We start from the raw sequence: 18574 nt of genomic DNA, 5'->3' as shown, positions 1-18574 counted from the left end.
TGTCATCAACTCGAAAAGGTATCCGATGATATCCAGCATTGACGCGGCAGTTGCAAAGACATTCGGTAAGATGGCCGATTAAAAAAGTCCGCGAACAAGGGACATAACTAGAAAATCATTTGGCCGCAAAGCCGCCCTGACACATTCCAACACCAACGCCTCCGACGCCTCCGACACCTCGATCCAGTTTTCCATTTCGGCCCCGTACGAAAACATGGCAGCATCGTCCGCCACACGCGAGGCGATGAAACTCGTCGTCCGGCGCTTCTACGACGACATCTGGAACAAATTCGACGTCGGCCCCGTCAACGAACTCATCTCCCCCTCGGTCACGTTCCGCGGGACCCTCGAACACAACACCACCGACCGCGACGGCTTCAAGCGATACGTGCGTGAGATCGAGGCCGCCTTTCCGGACTTCTACCAGCGCATCGACGAGATGTACGTCGACGGCGACCGCTGCATCGCGCGCATGCACTGGTCGGCAACGCACACCCGCGACTTTCGCGAATACAAGGCGACCCATCGCAGGTTTGAGTATCTCGGAGTCGGCATCTTCAAGATCATCAATGGCCAGATCCAGGATGTTTGGGCCGTGGGCGATACGCACGGCATGTTCAAGGTCATTTCTGTCGGGAAGGAAGGCCATTGAGCGGGGTACACAGAAGACTACAGTCTTGACTGAGATGGGAAACAGGGGACGGGGACGGGGGACGGGGGACGAGTGTGTTACATCTAGGGACGAGGAACTTGGAAAAGCATCGCGCTTGTCGAATGAGCACGGTCGAAAAGAACACGCGGGTCGTAGAGAGAGGATGTGTCTTTGATCGAATGCCACGTCATTATAATGTCTACCATTGTAGTACGGTATGTTTGGAATTGCTTGACCTCTACCTATGCCGTTACATCGAGTCCATTTTTTTTTCAAACGCCGCAACCGTCTCGGCGAGCGGTTTGAACGCCGACGTGAGTGTCGCCGGCGGTCCCCCATTCACCTTGGTCTCGTAGTGCTTCGGGGTGTCGTCGACGACCAAGCGCAGCAAGTCGGGCCGCGAGTAGTGTCCCACTGGATCCGCCAGCGTCTTCGCCCGGTCGATCAAGTCCAGGTCGATGTCGCAGTACACCAGGCCGTCCAGATACGGATCCGGGTCCTGGGTGAGTTGGCGCCCGTCGGGGCCAAAGACCCTGGCCGCGCCGCCACCGGCGCCACCGACCGAGAACGATGTCCCCGTCGCGGCGTGGCCCTCGGTGTTCTTCTTCATGCCGGCCTCGGTGATCATTTGGTTGCTGACGAGGACGAAGGCGCCGCCTTCGAGGGCGTGCATGCGACTGGCCGTGACTTCGTTGGCCTCGGTGCACACGGACCAGGGTTCGTCGCCCAGAGCGTCGCCGTGGTAGGGCCAGGCGGCGACGTGGACCTGTTCGTTCTGCGCGTAGGTGTGGTACTTGAGCAGGGGCTGGAAGTGCTCCCAGCAGTTGAGCATGCCGATTTTGCCCAGCTTGGTGTCGGCCACCGTCTGCAGGGAGTCGCCCGTCGAGTCGCCGAACATGGTGCGCTCGAGGTGCGTCGGCTTGATTTTGCGCCGGTGGAGGAGCACGTCGCCCTTGTCGTCGATCAGGACTTGGGCGAGGTAGAGCGAGCTGGCCACCCGCTCGCTGAAGCCCAGCACGACGTGCATCTGGTGCGCCGCCGCGGCCTGGCGGATCCGAAGCATTTCGGGCCCGTGTGCGGTCATGCTGTTCGCCATGTACTTTTGCACGAGAGGGATGTTCTCGCTGTATGTACCCCCCCAGATGAAGTTCGGGTAGCCGGGGATCCAGAGCTCGGAAAAGGCGATCAGGGATGCTCCATTGCTGGCTGCCTCCTCGATGAGTTCGACGGTCCGGTCGACCGCGCCTTGGACGTCGAACCAGATGGGCTCGGCCTGGGAGATGGCGGCCTTGTATTTCCTGATGGACATGGTGCGATAGACAAGAGGGTTTTGCGGACTGAAATGCTCCTACTTGTTGACGACGGCCGCCTCGTGTTTGATCAAAGCACGATCCAGAAAACGCCTGCACTGGCACACCGAGAGGACTCTGACGGTTTTAAAACTTGACCCTTGGTAGACGCCGAGGTCGAAACCATGCAGCTAGGTTGACGCGTGACAAGGCCTGGCCAAAGCTCGCCGTCTAGGGCGCGATCGTACTCCTCGAATCTGAAAAGGGAATGCGGCCATGACTGGTTATCGCGGGCTTCGTGGTGCGGGTGAGCATTAACCGGCGACGGGGGCGGTTGCGGTCATTGCTCCTCAGGCCAAAGAACTCCTACAAACCACTCGTCCAGACCTCTGGAACAGGTCTGCCAAGATCGGCTGTGCATTATCCTATCTCCAAACCTCGAGGGTGGAAAAGCGGAGTTCATGGTGGTCCTGGAGGGATCCCCATCTGATTTGTTCGGGAGCCATGAAAGATTACTACAGTGTCTGATGACTAGCGGGATCTGGCTGTCGACGGCGCGATGAGCCTATCGCTGTTTTGAGGTGGCTCTCGGTCAAGTCCTTTGCAGGTCAAGCAATGGTATAACTGCTCAGCCAGACGGTGCCGCTTTTAGTATACACCTGCTCGCGACTCATCCTCTTCTCACCTTCTTCTCACTATTCGACTTACTCTCCAGCTTATTCGCGCCGTGACTTTCTAATTTCTATTGTAGTTTCCTAGTACCCTTTATTCTAAGATAAGTTTCGTTATTCGCGATGACTTAGTAGGTAAACTACTAGTACCCTATGTAAGAAATTCATCTTTGTGCTCTGCCACCCACTCGTGGAGTGTTGTAAACTGGCCCCGTGCGTATTTTCTGACATTGTCCTTGGCCTCCTCATAAGCATGACTCGGATATAGCACATGCTCCCCTCCATCAGACGAACTTATTCTCATTGCTTGAAGCATGCCATTCCCCACAGACTCAGGTATACCAAAATCATCCACATATATCTCCAGACCTTTCTGCTCATCGACCTCGGTAATCCCGATACTCTGGCCAATCACTCTCCCGATGATTCTAACAGCGTCTCCAAGAGATATGAGCTCCGGTCCAGAAAGCCGTATGACGTTGTTGTTGGTATCGTGAAAGATACGCGGTCCTTCAGCAAGAAGGTTACCACACACGACGCCGATATCTTCAGGTGAGATCCAGTCGAATTTGGCGTTCGGATACGCCATCCTCACTTCGCCTTCACTGATCATTCTCTTCCACCACAACGCATTGCTGGCAAAATAGGTTGGTCTTACTGCGACAAACCGTTCTGGACCAAATATCTCCTCCAGGTTGATCTCCACTTGCGCATGGGCCCAAGCTACAAAATCTGCTGGCGATACATCTCGGGGGCTTCCCTGGATCGCGTCGCTGCTCAGAAGGACCACGAATTCAATTCCGGCGGATTGAAGCGCCGTAACACTGGCTCTCATGTTGTCGGGCGTACCGAAAGCCACGTAAATAAAGGCACGTTTGGCTTTGGTTTGGGTCACAGCACTGTTTATCGTCTCGGGTTTCGTAAGATCAGCTTGAACTCTCTCAAATTGTGCCTCTGCTTCTTGACTGGCCGTCAGACCTGGAATGGGTTTTCGAGGGTCTCGCATTGCTAACACCACTCTCGTACCATGCTGTCGCATGCAACGAGCGGTGGCAGAACCAACATTTCCTGTTGGTCCGAAGACTATGGTAGCATCTGGACTGGACATGATGGATTGGACCGTTCCTTGATCTTTGCTAGGCATGTCACTGGCGGTTGAGAATTATTTTATCTACCTTTTCTATGCTACGTACGATGCGATCGAACTTTCAACACCGGTAATCTCCATTTCCTGTCGATTTCTAAGCAGGTGATGCTGGTCAGCGCAAGCTCGGAAGCCACATCCCCGCGTCCGCAAATACGAATACGAAATCCGTGAACAGCGCCAACATCAATCGGATTCAGAACCACCCGATATCCGGACCAAGCAGCCTACCTGAATAATCGAGCTGTGATCAGCCGGGCTGAGTGGAAGGTGCTGTCGGACCGAGTCAACCAGGCTAGGATCACGACCCGACAGCTGTCGTTTCTGTATAGGAGTTAGCCTACACAACAAATACTAGTACTTCTCCATCTTTGTGCTGAAGACTCTTTTACATCGGTCAAAGCCAGTGAGATCCTCCAGGAATCGAATCCCTAACAAATGGCCACTTCAGCGATACCAATTCTATTATGTGGTAGACGTGAGAGCGTCGGAGCAACCGCCATCGAGATGCTGAAACCTGAGTATGAAGGTATGCCTCCACCGTTCGGCTTACTGCTTTCCTTCTAGCGACTAGGTTGACTAGAACAGTTGTTCATTTTATTACGAGTCCGGAAGATGGTCGGACCAATATTCCTCTCATTCTGTCTGGGCGTGGGCCCAGTAGCCAACAAAGCGACTTGGGCACTAAAGATTTCTCCCAAGTGCCTCGAGCTATCGTGTTCGGTGGAGGCTATGACGATACTGTGATTGATGAGTTGCGAAACACAGTGATGGGAACTCCAGGTTTGAAAAAGGTGCCTTGGGTAAAGGCCGATCAGCAGAAGACCGCGGCCGGCCCGCAACCACGGACCAAGGCATACGTCGAAGCAATTGCACCTCGTATAAAAGAAGCACTGAGGCTACTAGAGGCTAATGGAAGCCTGGGAGGCAGCGAAGACGGTATCTTTAGCTGGTGAAAATCGTTGGGCGATGCAAGGTACTGCCAAACTGAACGAAGCGATCCACGAGTTGGGATGTCCTCATCATGTTCGGGTACTGGTAGTATAGTATATTGGTCGCCAGGAGTGACCTGCACTTAATATGCTTTTCCGTCTTTGATCGTCTTCAATATCCTGTCTCCACTTGTGACTTACTCAACCTTGTGGCCAATTTGGCCTTGAGCTCAGCCTCTACAAAGTCATGCGACCAACTCGAATGCCCTCGGTATTCGTCGGCCTTCATGCCCATCCAATATTGTTTGCCCTTCTGTGAAGGCCAGAGGGTAGATATGACTGCTGATACGCCTGTACTCCTATTCTTCTCCTAGGAGAACCTTGGGATTGGGACATCAATCCTAAAGCCGCCGAACTTACACATGATCTTTGTCCTCGTGCACTCCGTTGCAGGCTCGAATTTGTCGCAGAAGCGTTGTCCCAGGGTAGAGTAATCTCCAGGACGTCCCGCTTAGGGCTTAGGGGTTCCTTCGACGTCCAATGGCCCAGGCCGTGGGCTCTCCTGGGACCAAAAGGGTCCTGGCCACGCGGACGCCATAAGACATACACGCTAGGACTCTCTCTAAGCCTAGGACTGAGAAGTGTCATCCGGTAAGGATTTGAGAATCGAGGAAACGATTGTTGGAGGATTAGGGAGACATTTGAGAATATGGATTGGAGCTCTCTCTACGAGTTCGGTCCCGAGATTATGTACAAGTGGTTTGCTACTGAGGAATCCGGTTTCTCAGCAATACAGTATACAGCTCTATCTAGGTAATGTGATCCAGAGGTTACGAATGGCTCCACCAGAATCGTTCGATACGTGGGTTTCTTGGCAGATTAGAAGTTTATAAGAGGGTATGGCAGTGAGAGAGCATGAGTATAGAGCAAGTCAATACTCTCCTTTCCCTGGCTCCCTGGAATGGCCCCTGACCTGGACGCAGGCCGCTTTGTAACATCTTGATCATTTTCGGAAAGCTCCCTGATGGCTTCTACGAAGACACTCGTCAGGCTCAAGAAGCACTCAGTTTGCAAGAGGTAGCTTTCAACCACGTTGGCATGGGGTGCATTCAGCCTCTTCTAGGCCTCAGTGAAGAAGAAATAAAAATCACAAGGCGGCCGCAACGCTTCGAGACCGAGGGCCAGGTCATCACCCCTCCGAGTTAACGAAGCGACCGCATAGAAAGCAACATCCCGGCTCCCAGGAGCAAGTTCTGGCTCCAGAGGAGGCCAGAAGCGGAGCCAGTGTTACTTGTCGGGGTGTTTGTTGGTGATCCCGTGGACGTTCCCGTGGCTGTGGAGCTAGAAGTCCCGGTAGCGGTCGACCCTGAACCACGTTGCGACGTTGAATTGTTCCACCTCTCAACCACGAATTGCACAACATCGTCTTCATATGTCAAGGGGGCGAGCTCGTGTACCGTGATGTTGTTGCCGGAATCGCAGTATTGGTCGTTCGCGCCGCACCATGATCCCATGAGACCACTGTACTGGTTGCACACCGTAGTGTTCTTCCGCGGGAAGACCTGAACGTAAGGATCAGCCAAGGTAAATCAATGCCTAAGTGTGGTTATTGCAGAACGCTGCTTGCTTACACCATCATGAACTCCTGTGCCGTGGTCGTACGTCGTGTTGGCGATGTGCGTTGGGTCGGCGATGAGGGCAATGGCAATGACTGTAAGTCGGAATCATAAGTTGTCTTTTCCAGAAAAGAATACACCAGGTATATATAGTGGCAGCGTACCATTCTTGTTGACTAAATCAGGTGATAGTGGCGCGTCATTGTTAAAGTCGCCGCCAGTACCGCCACAGAGGGCATCTTGGACCACTTGTGCCCCCTACAGCCGACGTGATCAGTGTTCTGTACCGATAGTATCGAGTCCCGAAAGGCTGCACGAACCTGTGAGTAGCCAATAAGGGCAATTTTGGAGTCTGGGCACGCTGAGTGGTACTGGTTCACCTCCTCCACTATAGCTTTGGCTCCGGCGTTCTCTGACAACTCGTAAGCAGTTATGTTTAGGGCCCCAGTCGCTGTGGGATCCGTTGCCGGGTAGATGACGCCGGCGATCACGGTTCCTTCGATCCGGCTGGCAACCTGAAGAGCAAGAATCCCAGGCGACCCGGTATTGTCAGGATAGGTCCCTGCCTTTGGCGCGACAGCAAGTTCACCTGAGCCGCGGGCACAGAGAATGTACAGACTCCCAGCACAGGTCGTGTTCGAACCGGCGGCCGTTGCTGTGACGGCCAAAGCACCAATTGTGGTGGCAAGAACTCCACGCATACTGACGGGCTGTGAGTGTGAAATTTTTGTATATCCTCTGCCTTAGTCCTGCGATTTCTATTCAAATGAAAGTGACGAGTAACCTGCAGTTTCAAAGAACAAGAAAGCGCCGTGGCAGACTAAATAAGAAAAATGGCACCGCAGGTCTTTCTGGACAAGTTAGTGAATCTACGGTGGATCCACTTACTTCGTACAAGTACTACAGTACGGTGTCCAGGGTTAGTTCTACACAAAGGGGTTCTGACTGGCTAGAAAACGCACTGCTGTTTTCAACTATCAAGTCAATTGAAAGCACGTTTCAACCTAACAGCGGCCAGAATAAGGTAAGCAGGATCTAAAAAGGAATGCTGCTCTTGCTGAACAATCGGATACTGTGGGTGCGTGCGTAAAACTTACCCCTGACACCGTGGTAGGCCATTCTGCAATGGCTGAAATGATCTCACAACCGACATAGGTTTCCTGGTTCCTGTATCTCTGTAACCTAGCGGCAAAGCAGCGGTGCCAATTCAGGAAAATGTCTTCTATGACAACCAACAATGTACAGGCAGTTGTAAAATAGTAGCATGAAAACGCGCTGCATCCTACCTCTGAACGGGAGGTGTACAACATGGGACTTAGCATCCGCCGTCGCACAGCTCAGCCGCTCGGCGTTTCAGCCATATTCAATCTTCGACGTAATGCCCGAAGGCGGACAAGCCTGAGGCAACCAGCTATGGAGGGCCACTGTAGCAATATTCCTTCGTTAGCGCTCGAAACCGCAGGCTGGTTAGCGAAACGTCGCGATGGCGCAAGAAAGCAAAGACGAATGACATGTTTCCAAGCCCGCCCAATTTGTTCTGCATGACTCGATTCGCGCTTATTCTGTTTGAAGTCTGAGGAGCTCCCCCCATCTAGTTGTAGAATGACATTCACATTCATATTCATACGGTCAGCAGGCTGAATACGGGGACTAAGCTTTGGGATGGGGGGCCAGGAAAGGGGTAATAGTCGTGTTCGTTTGTGAGCTGAATGTTCTTATGTCGCAACAGGATCTAAGATGTCATTGAAACATTGCAGTACTTGGGTCCAGGGTGTTTAGGGCTCTAGAAGTTCTCGACACTTTCTGAATAATCGAAAAGCGTTGGAAGGTTTTCCAAACAAGCTTCTGTGCCAAACCCGTATAAGCTTTTCGCCCCCATAAACTAGATTCTAGCGTCCTGAAATGTATTGTACAAGTACTCCGTACTTCAGGGCAGATCCTATTGCGGCTCCGCATTGACGTCAAATATCCAAGCGGGTCAATTCGAGTAGCTCTACAAAACAACAACTGGTATGGCCCAGGGGCGCTTTGTCATGAGGTGCCCGTAGTTTGCATGGTCTCCCAATCCCTGCTTGGAATGGGAGGCATCAGGAGGTTAAGAGCATGGTCCCCAGTGTTCCGATTTTGGATTTACGTAGTACAGCTATCTTGATGTCCCAACTGGTGGGGGGCCTCACTGAAGGAACACTACGCGATTTCCTATTAACGAGTTCAACTTCCGGCTGTGCAGGGTGCTCAGACTCACCTCACAAGTCGTGTGCTAACTTTGATCTCTCTTCATTTTACGAATTATCCATCGTTGGATATGAAGCTCCGGCATCTTCTCTCGCGCCAATACACGGAAGAGTCTTCCCCAGGACGATCACAGGTACTTCCAGTGCTCAAGTCTCCCCTAGAAGAGCAACAAAGAGATTTCCAATTTATCGACTCCGTCCCAGACACCGATCCAAAGAGCGTGTGGGACTCGGAGAATGGAATCATTCAGACCATTCCGCCTTCTGGAACCGACAACTCCAGCATACCGAAGGGGAATCATCAAGCGAAACAAATCAAGCTCCCTTCATCCACAGCTAAACATTTGCCTGGAGACGAGCCCAAATTCCGCGTCCACCATGAATCGTCCAGCATCGAACTCTTCTACGACCTGTTTTTTGTGGCAAATTTGGCAACGTTCACCAGCAATCACCCCATTGACGACTCAGATTCATTGGCCAGTTACATGGGATTCTTTACGCTTCTGTGGTTCACTTGGTTCCAAACCAGCTTGTACGATGTACGGTTCTCAATCGACTCCCTCTTTTCCCGGGTATGTAAGGCGCTGCACTTTGGAGTGATGACTGGATTCGCAATCGTGGGGCCTGTTTTCCACTCAGGTCAAGAGGACGAAAACAGCCGAGCTTTCAGATCACTCAGCATCATCCTCATGGTCTCTCGTCTGATCCTCGCCTTTCAATATTGTACCGTGCTCTGGTTTGTCAGGAGTTACAAACGAACAGTCCTGCCCGTGGCACTCACGGTCGGGATTTTATCTACAACAGGTGCAATATTTCTCGGGATAACCTTTGCCTTTGGGCCCAACCGTGGAAGCCACGCTCAGGGCGGATGGTATGTGCTCTCGGTGATGGAAGCATTATCGGTCCTGGCAGTATCCAGTCAATGGCGGATCTTGAGTTTCAAACACACTCACTTGGTGGAACGAGTCGGTTCTTTTGACACTCATTATCCTCGGAGAAGGTATTGTCGGGATGACCAAATCCCTATCAAACATGATGCAAGGAACTACCAACTTTACCGGTAGCTCAATCGGCATGGTCGTTTGCTCAGTCCTTATCATCGTAAGCGACCACACGTCATGACCTGCGCGGTCTGCGTTCGCTCCCATCCTGCTAATACTGACGAACTGCCACAGTACTTCCTCTACATGCTCTATTTTGATCAGATCGACCACGATCGCTTTGGAACAGTTCGTCAACAAGTATGGGCGGTCTTGCATTTTCCATTGCACGTTGGCATGCTCCTCACGGTTGAAGGTAGCTCCGAGCTCATCTTGTTTCGACTCGGGGTCGAACTATCCCATTGGTTGACGGCCAAAGTCCAGAATGCCTTGGAAATGGCGGCGGATGGAGACCAACTCATACAAAGTCTCAACGACACACTTGATCAAGTGCCCAGCCGCTTCACCAAAGTGGCGCCGGTCGACTATGATGAATTTTTCAAGGAGCTTCAGTCTGTCAACATTACCAACAACTCTGCCAATAGCACCCTAGATCAGGCGTTATCCATCATCGACGTGACGTTGTCCAACACATACGCATGGATCTTCGATAATCTGGACATCGAAGTTCCCGATAGGGAAGCCAAAAGCACAGTCACCGGAGGAGAAAAATTAAGCGCTATTGGAGCTGTTTTCGGCATCGTATTTGTCTACTTCTTTATTTCTGCGGGATGCACCATGGCGCTCTTGTCATTGATGCACTACTTTGGCACAACACACAAGACCCGCCACGAAATCATCAGCATTGGAGGTCGGTTCGCCGTTGGAACTGGACTGGCGCTCCTGGCGACGATGACTGTTGCTGCGGATATGAGACCCTTCAGCGCATTCTTCCTCAGTGCATGGATCCTTCCGACCGTCACGCTATGCTACGGATTTGTCATCTTGTTAGACAAGCTGTTGGTTTGGGCTAAAGACCGCCGTCTTGAGGACGACACGGTCGATTACGCTCTTAGCCATTGATCACCCAGCGCTGTCCGACATCTTCCTGCTCGTGGTCGATACCCACCTGGGACTTCCCCCCAGGCACCTTTATCAGGGACCTGGAGCCCATTGAAGCCTTCAAAGATCATTCTCAGGATCTTGAACACTTGCACCGCCTTCGGACCCGCACGAAGTATTACTTTAGTGGGTATCTCACCTAGGGTCACCTCAATATTGAAGGGAGGTTTAGCGAGACGTCCCTTCAGCAGATGATCCAGTTTGCTTTACTGTAGTCACGTGCAGTTAGAGCCTTCAAAAAGTGATTAAACGTGAGGAACTTGGTAGATTGAGATCCCCGAGGAGGCGTTAGACTGTATACCGTTTTACTACCGTCATGGAGTTGTCAGCCCATCTCCCACTGCATAGGTTCAACGGGCGCCCTGCTTTAAATTCCGCCCCCCACAACCGGTGAGTCGAGGGTGAGTAAGGGCGGCATCACCCTGTTACCCGATCGGAGGTCAGCCGCGAGCAATTAAACCACAACTTGGGGGCTCAAGATGACTCAATCATGAAAGAGAGCGAGCAGAGTCACCTTGAGTATTCGATACGAGGAGTTGTTGATGGCAAGGGGAGCTTAAGGGGACTTTAGTGCCAGCAATACTTCACTCGAATGTTTATAGTCATAGTCTAACTAATGAAGATATGGCTTGTCGACCTGCAACGTAGTAAGAGTCGCCGGATTCAAATCATAGTGACATCGGATCAACGTGCAATTATCGTGTAAGACTGTGGTTAGAGTGGCGCTAACGGGTCTTTGCCTCGCCCTTGACCATATTATATTTATATCATATAGAGGGTCCTCCAGCCGCGCCGACGATCTTCAAGCTCGATTTCCCCTGCCTCGTCTCCTCGACCTGCGTATACGCCAACCAGTAGCGATTCGGATGCCACTCGATCGCAGGGATCCCACTCGTGCCTGTCGCTATAGTATGCACCACATCCCCCGTTTCAGCGTGGTATATGTCAAACCCGGAGCTTAAGCCTTCGCCGCCTCCTGAGCCCATCTCTTCACTTGCGCCGACCAAGTACCGCCCGTCCCAGGACCAGCTGAGGCCCCTGATGGCGCCGGAACTTGGGTTCGACACGGTCCGCCGACAAACCCAGTCGGTCGTGTCCCATAGGGAAATCATAGCATCGGAGCCTCCAACAGCCACATATTTCCCGTTCGGACAGTATGAGATGGCCATGCAGGATGAGGTATGTGCAGAGATGGTGTGGAGAGGTTGGAAGGAAGGGAAGTCGAGGATCTGAACGGACCCGTCGCCACGGGTGATGAGGAGGTCGGTCGGGGGGTAGGCATTCGAGAATGTGGTTTGGTTCGTTTGTTGGGATTGTTTGTGCCGCGAGAGTATAACGGGTGACGAGGGTATCGCGGTTGAGATGGGAATCAGGACGTCGCCCTAGGTCAATGTCAGTCCTACACCAGTCATCCGAGGCCAAAGTAAGTTTGTAGGTTACCTTCGTCCCGGCAAGTAGTGTGCTTCCGTCGGCACTCCAAGTTAGTGTGAACGGCTCACCGCCGACGTCGAGTTTTGTCACGCATGTTTTGCTCCGTGTATCCCAAAATCGCACCGTTCCGTCGGAGGAACAGCTCGCCAACTCGAACTCTCGCACCGGGTTGAAGAGCACCTTTTCCACAGCGTGCCCGTGACCTCTCAATTCGATCTGACTTCGTGGACTTGTCCTTTCGGGGTTCCACACTCGAACGGTTTTGTCGTTGGCGCCGGTTGCGATTAAACCGCCAGAAGCGTTCCAGGATATTGTGCGGTGGCTGTAGCGGCAGACGCGGTATCAGCGATGGGTCCCAGTGAACCGAAACGCAGTCTGACGAAAGGCTCGGGAGATAATTATGAGTCAGTACGTACATTGTCGGCGTCACGGTACGAGCGGCAGGATCGACATATTGCTGGGTCTTGAGTAAGCTGAACTGCGTGCTGAACTTGTCACGACCTAAGTGCTTGCGCTGACTGATCGGTGCCATCTTCGGGCTCAATTGTTCATGCCAGGCAAGTGCTACATCAAGGTGTGCCGTCTGCCATCTGAAAGATCCATTCGAGGAAGCCGCAGACATGCGCCAAAGGAACAAAATCTGGGGATCTTCAACCCGGGAGACACTGCCAAGCAAAAGCGGAGAGCTGCCGAGTGCAAATCCGAGTCAAGCTGGGGCCGACAAGGCTGACAACACTCTCCGGTGTCTCGTCCGGGGCATCCTTTCCGACATTATACACGCGAAGAGGTATCCAAGGCTCAAGGGCATCGAGCGAAATTTAGGGCCACGCTAGGGCATCATGATCTGAGGGTCACCTAGAGGTTGTCCGAAAATCCCAGGGGTATCACATTTTGGTATATACATAATTCAATATAGGTATTCATTATGAGGTTCCGTTGAAGATCATCTTGCACGGTCGACCCAAGATTAGGGCTGTGGCGTCGAGCCGGGCCATCCAAACATCCAATCGTTCCCATCGCTCATACCCTCGGGAGGCCAAAACGAATCCAGGTTCGGGGTCATTCCCGTCGGATTAGGTGTCATTCCCGTAGGGTTCGGGGTCATCCCCGTCGGGCCAGGAGTCATTCCCATACTCGGTATATTGATGTTCTGAGCTTGGTTCGTTGACGAGCCCGCACCCATCTGATTCGAACCAGCCAGATTCCAGCTGTCCTGCGTAGAAAATGGGAAACCCGGCGATTGCTGAGAGTGCGTGCTACCGGTAGTATTGCTCGCTCCAGTCTGATTCATTGGTGGCGAAGTATACGACGTATGCGAAGAATTATGATTCGACGCCGTTGATGGCGTGGGATGATTCGATTGCGATCGCGAGCCTGAACCATCTTGATTTGAATTCTGCGGCGAGGGCTCAGTGCCAACAGAGTGCATAGAAAATCCGTAAATATTCTCAAACCCATCATTAGACGAGCTCCCACCAGCTTGGCTCACTTGTGGGCCAATACCCGACCCGTCTGTGCCGTATAGGCTCGGGTATGAATTGTTCATATCGGACAGGTTGGGATGGGCATCGTTCCGCCACTGCGGATGGACATTTGGTCTGTTTGTGGGGTCGCCGACATTCTGAGTCTGGCGGATCTCGAAAAGCGGTGTGCATTTCAGGGCATCTGTGTTAGCTGGGACCTCGCCCTGGGAACAGTCAGAAAAGGTATATATATAGTTTCATGTCAAGAAGGGCCGACCTACGAGTGGACGGCGACCAAATTTCCAGCGCGAGTAGTTGCTAGGTAGATCGAGGCCACTGCCTTCAAGATCCACGTCAAGTTGCACCAGGAATGACTCCGTCAAAGGATTTTTCGTCTTCAGCACGTGCATGGCCGCGAGCAGGAAGTGCAGGGAAGATTTGACTGCTGTGTCTTCCCTTCGGGCCTTTAAGTATTGGACAAATACGCGCGAGGCGACGTAGAGGCAGAATGCTAGGAAAGGGTTCATCTGGAAACGTCAGCATCATAGCCTTTTGATAGCTCGTTCAACCAACCAAAGCCATATCCATGTGGCTAATCATTTTCATGGTATTGGTGATTTGGTCGGCGGCGACTATGCAGCGACGCTTTGATTCGGCACTTATCTGTGCAGGTAACCGATTTTTATCGGCCTTGAATATGGCAGCCTGGTGTAGACAGATCGTGGCAGTATGAAGATTCATATTGACGAAGACCGTGTTCGGGTCACTGATTCCAGCAGGAAGGCGAAGATTAGCGGGGAGAGAAAGAGACGTGTTGAGAAGAATATTGTCCAATGCGCGATGTCGCTTCCAGAAAGCTCCGTTGAGATCATGGTCGTTCTCGTGTTCGTCGGGTCGATGAAGGTGGGTGAGATTACGGCCGAAGAGGGTTGACAGGAGTATGACAGCTCCGAAAGACGATAGCGAAGAAGTACCGTCTCCCTTTAGTATGTCTGATAGTTGTAATGTGGTCTCCGGCTGGCCCTTGTGGAATGCTTCGTCACTGGCTGGTAGGTTCGTAAGAATCTGTTGCACGATGTTAGCAACATGCCCCCAGAACACCGTCAAAACATACGTCTTGCTCATCAAGGACCATGGGCCATCCCGTCCCTATACTGGCATAACGGTCTTGACAATATGCCATCCAGAATGTCCGTCGTCGCTCTTCCCGGTCCGTCCAGTCACGCGGCGGAGGCAGTGTTTGCTTAACATCCAGACCAACACGGTCTTGTCGGTGCAGACCCATCATGAGCGCCAACCTGGAAGCTCGCCCTATACTCATCCAAGCTCTGGGGAAATACATGAGCTTGAACTCATGGCAACCCAGGAGAGTCCACGCCTGGCAATGTGCGATGGTAATCATGCTTTCACCGTGGCCTCGCATCTCGTCTGCCTCAGCGTATTTTCTCGCTCTCGCATAGAAATGTTCCGTGTAAGCAGAATACTTGGGGGTGATGATACATGCGTGCGTCCACATGGCATATCTCAGACATACCGCTGGTCGCATATGGGGAGCAAGGTCCATTGATGACAGGAATCTGGCCTTGTGAATCATCGGCATTGAAGGATGAACCTTTTCGAAGTAGATTTCGTTTCTGCAAACGTCAGTACCAAAGCGGCATCAAAAGTGTCTGGCTCGTACAGTTCGTCGATAACGTCGCGTGAGGGCAACGCTTCTTCCAATCCTAGGCCAATCATCTCCCAAGAAAAGTCATCGCTGACATTCATGCCAGCGAAGTCCTGGATGCCATTGAGGGCTGGATCGGTGAAAGTGGGATCTATCATGCCCGACATTGAGGTATCGCCGCTCGTGCCCAGGTTCGGAATGTCCAGTGAAGCCATTGATGGGTAGGACTCTGGAGCTGGGATGGTCGAAGGTCTGGATGCTTGACTGGTGGATTCTGCTGGGGTGTCTCTTGATTCCAGCAGATTTTCCACTTGTTTAAGGCGCTGTTCCAGTAACTTGACATAGCCTCTCTTTGGCCCACTCTTCTTTCGTTCCTCGGAGTATTCGCAATGGTGGTTCAATCTCGAACAGGTTCCGCAGCTTGGTTTGTTTCCATCGCACCTTAGCTTTCTTTTTCTGCACAGTATGCACGCGATTCTCTTCGGCCGAGGAACGGCATCATTTGCACCTTCGGCATATTGACCATTTACCTCTTCTAAGGCACTCTGCTGCACCTCGCTATCTTCCGCAGAGGTCATCGTACAGGGAGGATTTTGCAATGGCGCAAGCTAGGCTCAATCGCCGGAGTTCCAGGGAGGCTCGCAGTTGTGGAGAGGGACCACCAGCTGGACCTTGCCTCTATAAGTCGGGGATCTTTTTCACGCAGTATAGGTGTGGTTCCCGCAGGCGGAAAGGCTGACGCAGTGACAATGGCGCACCTCGATTCGATGGTGAAGCGGCACACCGGACTCTTGAACTCAGGCAACAGGGAATCGAATACGAAATACGAAAGTCAGCCACGGAGAAGGCCCCAGACGCAGCGGAAGAGTGTTGGAGGTTCGCTTGGGTAGCGTGAGTGATGGCTAAGCATGCATCGTGTCTTTTGTGCACGAGCCTGGTCAGAGAGCAGGCCTTCTGGTAGTCAAATAATATCTCTGGGCTGGGCGAGATCAATAGGATGGGCGCGATGGGATGCGGAATGACAGGTGCGCTATATGACACGGCCTCGACGGCAGGGATGATTAGCTAATACACTAAGGCAATCCAATCACCGTTGCGGGGTGGCGACGTGCCGCAAATGTGGGAGGCCTTAAACGGGTACACTCCGCTGTCAATGTGCTATTCATGCTATCTCAGAATAATTAAAAAGTAAACCTTTTTCACTGCAAGATCGATCTTCAAGAACTTGGATATCATGTCGTGTTCAGCCACCCCGACGACGAGTTTTCTAATGGTGCTTGATGTGTTGCTTGACATCTTTCCCTTCGCGGTTGGCCAGGCGCAGAATATTTCTAACGAAGGCGTCACTCGACCTTACGTGCGTACACAGACAGGTGGGCAGCATTGATCTTCCAGAAGGTGCGATTGGTTGTTGCCAGCACAGTTGTGATCCTGATGAACAGTGTTTGCTTCCAGAGATCAATTGTCTATCGAAGATCTCCTGCAAATCTTTGGGCGCGCATCGTCTTTTACAGCCCGATGCATCTCCTCGCCGGCAGCAACATGGTGCTGGCTTCTATGCCTCGTCTATTCATGGTAAAGATTACAAGCTCATGCCCCTTTTAAGAATCCGTAGAACGTCTTTGCGTGTCCCTCCCAGACGCTCAAAGATTGCGCATTGACACTGTAAAGAAGCCGCCTAATGAGACGGGGTATCGCCGCCATCACCCTCTTCGTTGAAAAAGACCTTGACGGGCAACCAAGCATCACCGCAGACCTTGAACCGGTCAGGGATACTGCTGAGCTTCTGCATCTCTTCTGGGGTCAACTCAAAGTCGTCGAGTTGGAAGTTGGCTTCGATCCGCGACTTGGTGACTGACTTGGGAATGACGGAAGTGCCTGTAGCGGAAGTCAGTACAAGATACTAGGTGGGTATGGGGTTTTATTTACCGCGCTGCAGACCCCACATCAAAAGCACTTGCTGAGGGCTCTTTCCCTTGGCCTCAGCAATAGCCTGCAGAGTCTTGTCCTTGGAAAGGGGAGAATCGGTCGAACCCAGGCAGGAGTATGCAGTGCAGTGGATTCCCTTCTCTTTGCAGTACTGCAGAGTCTTTGGCGAAGGCATGTTGGGGTGCAGTTCAATTTGGTCGACAGCTGGCACAATCTTGCACGAAGGATCGTTGAGGAGCTTCTCGAGGTTGGAGATGACGAAGTTTGATACACCAATGTTTCGGACCTTGCCGGTGCCGACGAGCTTCTGCATCTCACGCCTTCCGAGAGAGTCAGTCAGGCAACGGTAGGTAGATCCAAGGCAAGCCACATACCAGGTGTCAATAAAGTTCCAGTCATCATGATGCTTCTTCAGATCCTCGGGGACTGTTGAGCTAGGCCAATGCATGAGGTACAGGTCGACATAGTCTGTTTGCAGGCTCTTCAAGGATGAATCGATACCTTCGGAGACGCGCTTGTGCCAGGGGTTGTCGAGCTTGGTGGTGATCCAGATCTCGCTACGGGGAACGCCAGAGTCCTTGATACCTTGGCCGACCTCTGCTTCGTTGCCATACGCGAGGGCGCTATACCGCTGTCAGTTTGGGAGTAGTGGTTTGAGTAGGAGCAGGCGTACGTGTCGATGTGACGGTAGCCAGCAAGAAGAGCGTTCTTGACTGCTTCGCGGACCTCGTTGGGCTTGGATTGCCAGGTACCCAGACCAACACCGGGCATCTTAGCGCCAGTGTTCAAGGTGAACACCGTCCTTGGAAAATATAGTCAGCAGGCGCATAGCTGTCGCCAGTGTGAGAAGACTCACTTGGTGCCTTTGCCAGATTGTGTGGCCGTCATGGTTCGGGATAGTAAAGGTGAACTGAAGAGTGTGGTTTTCAATGGACTCAGACTACTAGTATTCGCGACGGTGCGAGAAGAGAATCTAGAGCTTTTCAAAAGGGTACGAGTAGTAAAGAGGCGGAGGGAAGACATGAAAACCAAAAAATGTTTCCAATGTAGATTCTTCGACCAGATTAAGTATAATCCCGACGATGATGATTGTCTCCATCCACTGAGGGGCAACGCATCACTGGGTATCACTGGGTCGTGCCCCTCGATGACGGACGACGGGCCAGTGAGGCATTCTCCCGTCTTTTAGGCTGATAAGGTCATGGACCACAGAAAATCATCCCCAACAGCATACGTACCTAGTACTCCGTCCACGCATCTCACTCGCAAGCGGAATCTCGGACACCCTCTGGGCTGGGCGGAGCAGTACCTAATGAGTGACCCCTGATTGACAAACGACCAACCCTGTCGTACTCGTACACAGAGTCAGCGAACATTTTCGCAAAAAATACAAATGTACGTATGACGGTGGCTGATGCGCCGGTGGCACCCACCAGAGCGCTGGACACTGACACGTCGGAGTACCGCACCTGGAGACGATGATTTCACACATTTCAAAGGACGAA

The 18574-nt window shown here is 52.3% G+C and overlaps 9 protein-coding genes across 9 annotated transcripts; 3 read left to right on the top strand and 6 right to left on the bottom strand.

Moving 5' to 3' along the window:
- Positions 1–214: 214 nt before the first annotated feature.
- On the top strand, positions 215–652 carry PV05_08065 (uncharacterized protein; the record flags this gene model as incomplete). The annotated part of the gene is made up of 1 exon (XM_013457559.1): positions 215–652. One exon carries the CDS (start codon positions 215–217, stop codon positions 650–652), a length of 438 nt encoding a protein of 145 aa, XP_013313013.1.
- A 187-nt stretch (positions 653–839) lies between these two features.
- On the bottom strand, positions 840–2092 carry PV05_08064 (uncharacterized protein). Its single transcript, XM_013457558.1, has one exon. It carries the CDS (start codon positions 1959–1961, stop codon positions 903–905), a length of 1059 nt encoding a protein of 352 aa, XP_013313012.1. The 5' UTR covers positions 1962–2092; the 3' UTR covers positions 840–902.
- Positions 2093–2763: 671 nt separating this feature from the next.
- On the bottom strand, positions 2764–3759 carry PV05_08063 (uncharacterized protein; the record flags this gene model as incomplete). Its single annotated transcript, XM_013457557.1, has 1 exon — positions 2764–3759. Exon 1 carries the CDS (start codon positions 3754–3756, stop codon positions 2764–2766), a length of 993 nt encoding a protein of 330 aa, XP_013313011.1. The 5' UTR covers positions 3757–3759.
- A 331-nt stretch (positions 3760–4090) lies between these two features.
- On the top strand, positions 4091–4826 carry PV05_08062 (uncharacterized protein). The gene is made up of 2 exons (XM_013457556.1): positions 4091–4285; positions 4345–4826. Exons 1-2 carry the CDS (start codon positions 4195–4197, stop codon positions 4710–4712), a joined length of 459 nt encoding a protein of 152 aa, XP_013313010.1. The 5' UTR covers positions 4091–4194; the 3' UTR covers positions 4713–4826.
- Positions 4827–5444: 618 nt separating this feature from the next.
- PV05_08061 (uncharacterized protein) lies at positions 5445–7005 on the bottom strand (the record flags this gene model as incomplete). The annotated part of the gene is made up of 4 exons (XM_013457555.1): positions 5445–6250; positions 6320–6399; positions 6469–6562; positions 6625–7005. The coding sequence occupies 4 exons, from the start codon at positions 7003–7005 to the stop codon at positions 5891–5893; spliced, it is 915 nt and encodes a 304-aa protein (XP_013313009.1). The 3' UTR covers positions 5445–5890.
- A 1604-nt stretch (positions 7006–8609) lies between these two features.
- On the top strand, positions 8610–10541 carry PV05_08060 (uncharacterized protein; the record flags this gene model as incomplete). Its single annotated transcript, XM_013457554.1, has 3 exons — positions 8610–9538; positions 9603–9639; positions 9714–10541. The coding sequence occupies 3 exons, from the start codon at positions 8610–8612 to the stop codon at positions 10539–10541; spliced, it is 1794 nt and encodes a 597-aa protein (XP_013313008.1).
- A 622-nt stretch (positions 10542–11163) lies between these two features.
- On the bottom strand, positions 11164–12619 carry PV05_08059 (uncharacterized protein). The gene is made up of 3 exons (XM_013457553.1): positions 12428–12619; positions 12021–12333; positions 11164–11962 (listed from the first exon to the last, which is right to left on the bottom strand). Exons 1-3 carry the CDS (start codon positions 12541–12543, stop codon positions 11348–11350), a joined length of 1044 nt encoding a protein of 347 aa, XP_013313007.1. The 5' UTR covers positions 12544–12619; the 3' UTR covers positions 11164–11347.
- A 252-nt stretch (positions 12620–12871) lies between these two features.
- Positions 12872–16128, bottom strand: PV05_08058 (uncharacterized protein). The gene is made up of 5 exons (XM_013457552.1): positions 15156–16128; positions 14589–15108; positions 14048–14539; positions 13756–14001; positions 12872–13698 (listed from the first exon to the last, which is right to left on the bottom strand). Exons 1-5 carry the CDS (start codon positions 15716–15718, stop codon positions 12979–12981), a joined length of 2541 nt encoding a protein of 846 aa, XP_013313006.1. The 5' UTR covers positions 15719–16128; the 3' UTR covers positions 12872–12978.
- Positions 16129–16427: 299 nt separating this feature from the next.
- Positions 16428–18105, bottom strand: PV05_08057 (uncharacterized protein). The gene is made up of 5 exons (XM_013457551.1): positions 17926–18105; positions 17743–17871; positions 17444–17692; positions 17070–17389; positions 16428–17018 (listed from the first exon to the last, which is right to left on the bottom strand). The coding sequence occupies exons 1-5, from the start codon at positions 18090–18092 to the stop codon at positions 16819–16821; spliced, it is 1065 nt and encodes a 354-aa protein (XP_013313005.1). The 5' UTR covers positions 18093–18105; the 3' UTR covers positions 16428–16818.
- Positions 18106–18574: the final 469 nt, after the last annotated feature.

The sequence above is a fragment of the Exophiala xenobiotica genome, assembly GCF_000835505.1.
Source record: "Exophiala xenobiotica strain CBS 118157 unplaced genomic scaffold supercont1.5, whole genome shotgun sequence".
Classification (NCBI taxonomy): domain Eukaryota; kingdom Fungi; phylum Ascomycota; class Eurotiomycetes; order Chaetothyriales; family Herpotrichiellaceae; genus Exophiala; species Exophiala xenobiotica.
Note: the sequence above shows the minus strand (reverse complement) of the source record. Positions and strands in the feature narration are given on the sequence as shown.

Coding starts and splice junctions, on each gene's coding strand:
- PV05_08064 (XM_013457558.1), bottom strand. CDS start 1,961: ATGTCCATCAGGAAATACAAGGCCGCCATCTCCCAGGCCGAGCCCATC.
- PV05_08062 (XM_013457556.1), top strand. CDS start 4,195: ATGGCCACTTCAGCGATACCAATTCTATTATGTGGTAGACGTGAGAGC. Junction 4,286..4,344: donor GCTGAAACCTGAGTATGAAG/GTATGCCTCCAC, acceptor TGACTAGAACAG/TTGTTCATTTTATTACGAGT.
- PV05_08059 (XM_013457553.1), bottom strand. CDS start 12,543: ATGGCACCGATCAGTCAGCGCAAGCACTTAGGTCGTGACAAGTTCAGC. Junction 12,334..12,427: donor CGTACCGTGACGCCGACAAT/GTACGTACTGAC, acceptor CTGCCGCTACAG/CCACCGCACAATATCCTGGA. Junction 11,963..12,020: donor CACTACTTGCCGGGACGAAG/GTAACCTACAAA, acceptor ACATTGACCTAG/GGCGACGTCCTGATTCCCAT.
- PV05_08058 (XM_013457552.1), bottom strand. CDS start 15,718: ATGACCTCTGCGGAAGATAGCGAGGTGCAGCAGAGTGCCTTAGAAGAG. Junction 15,109..15,155: donor CGCGACGTTATCGACGAACT/GTACGAGCCAGA, acceptor TGACGTTTGCAG/AAACGAAATCTACTTCGAAA. Junction 13,699..13,755: donor AATTTGGTCGCCGTCCACTC/GTAGGTCGGCCC, acceptor GACTGTTCCCAG/GGCGAGGTCCCAGCTAACAC.
- PV05_08057 (XM_013457551.1), bottom strand. CDS start 18,092: ATGTCTTCCCTCCGCCTCTTTACTACTCGTACCCTTTTGAAAAGCTCT. Junction 17,872..17,925: donor CAATCTGGCAAAGGCACCAA/GTGAGTCTTCTC, acceptor ATATTTTCCAAG/GACGGTGTTCACCTTGAACA. Junction 17,019..17,069: donor GATGTGGGGTCTGCAGCGCG/GTAAATAAAACC, acceptor CTTCCGCTACAG/GCACTTCCGTCATTCCCAAG.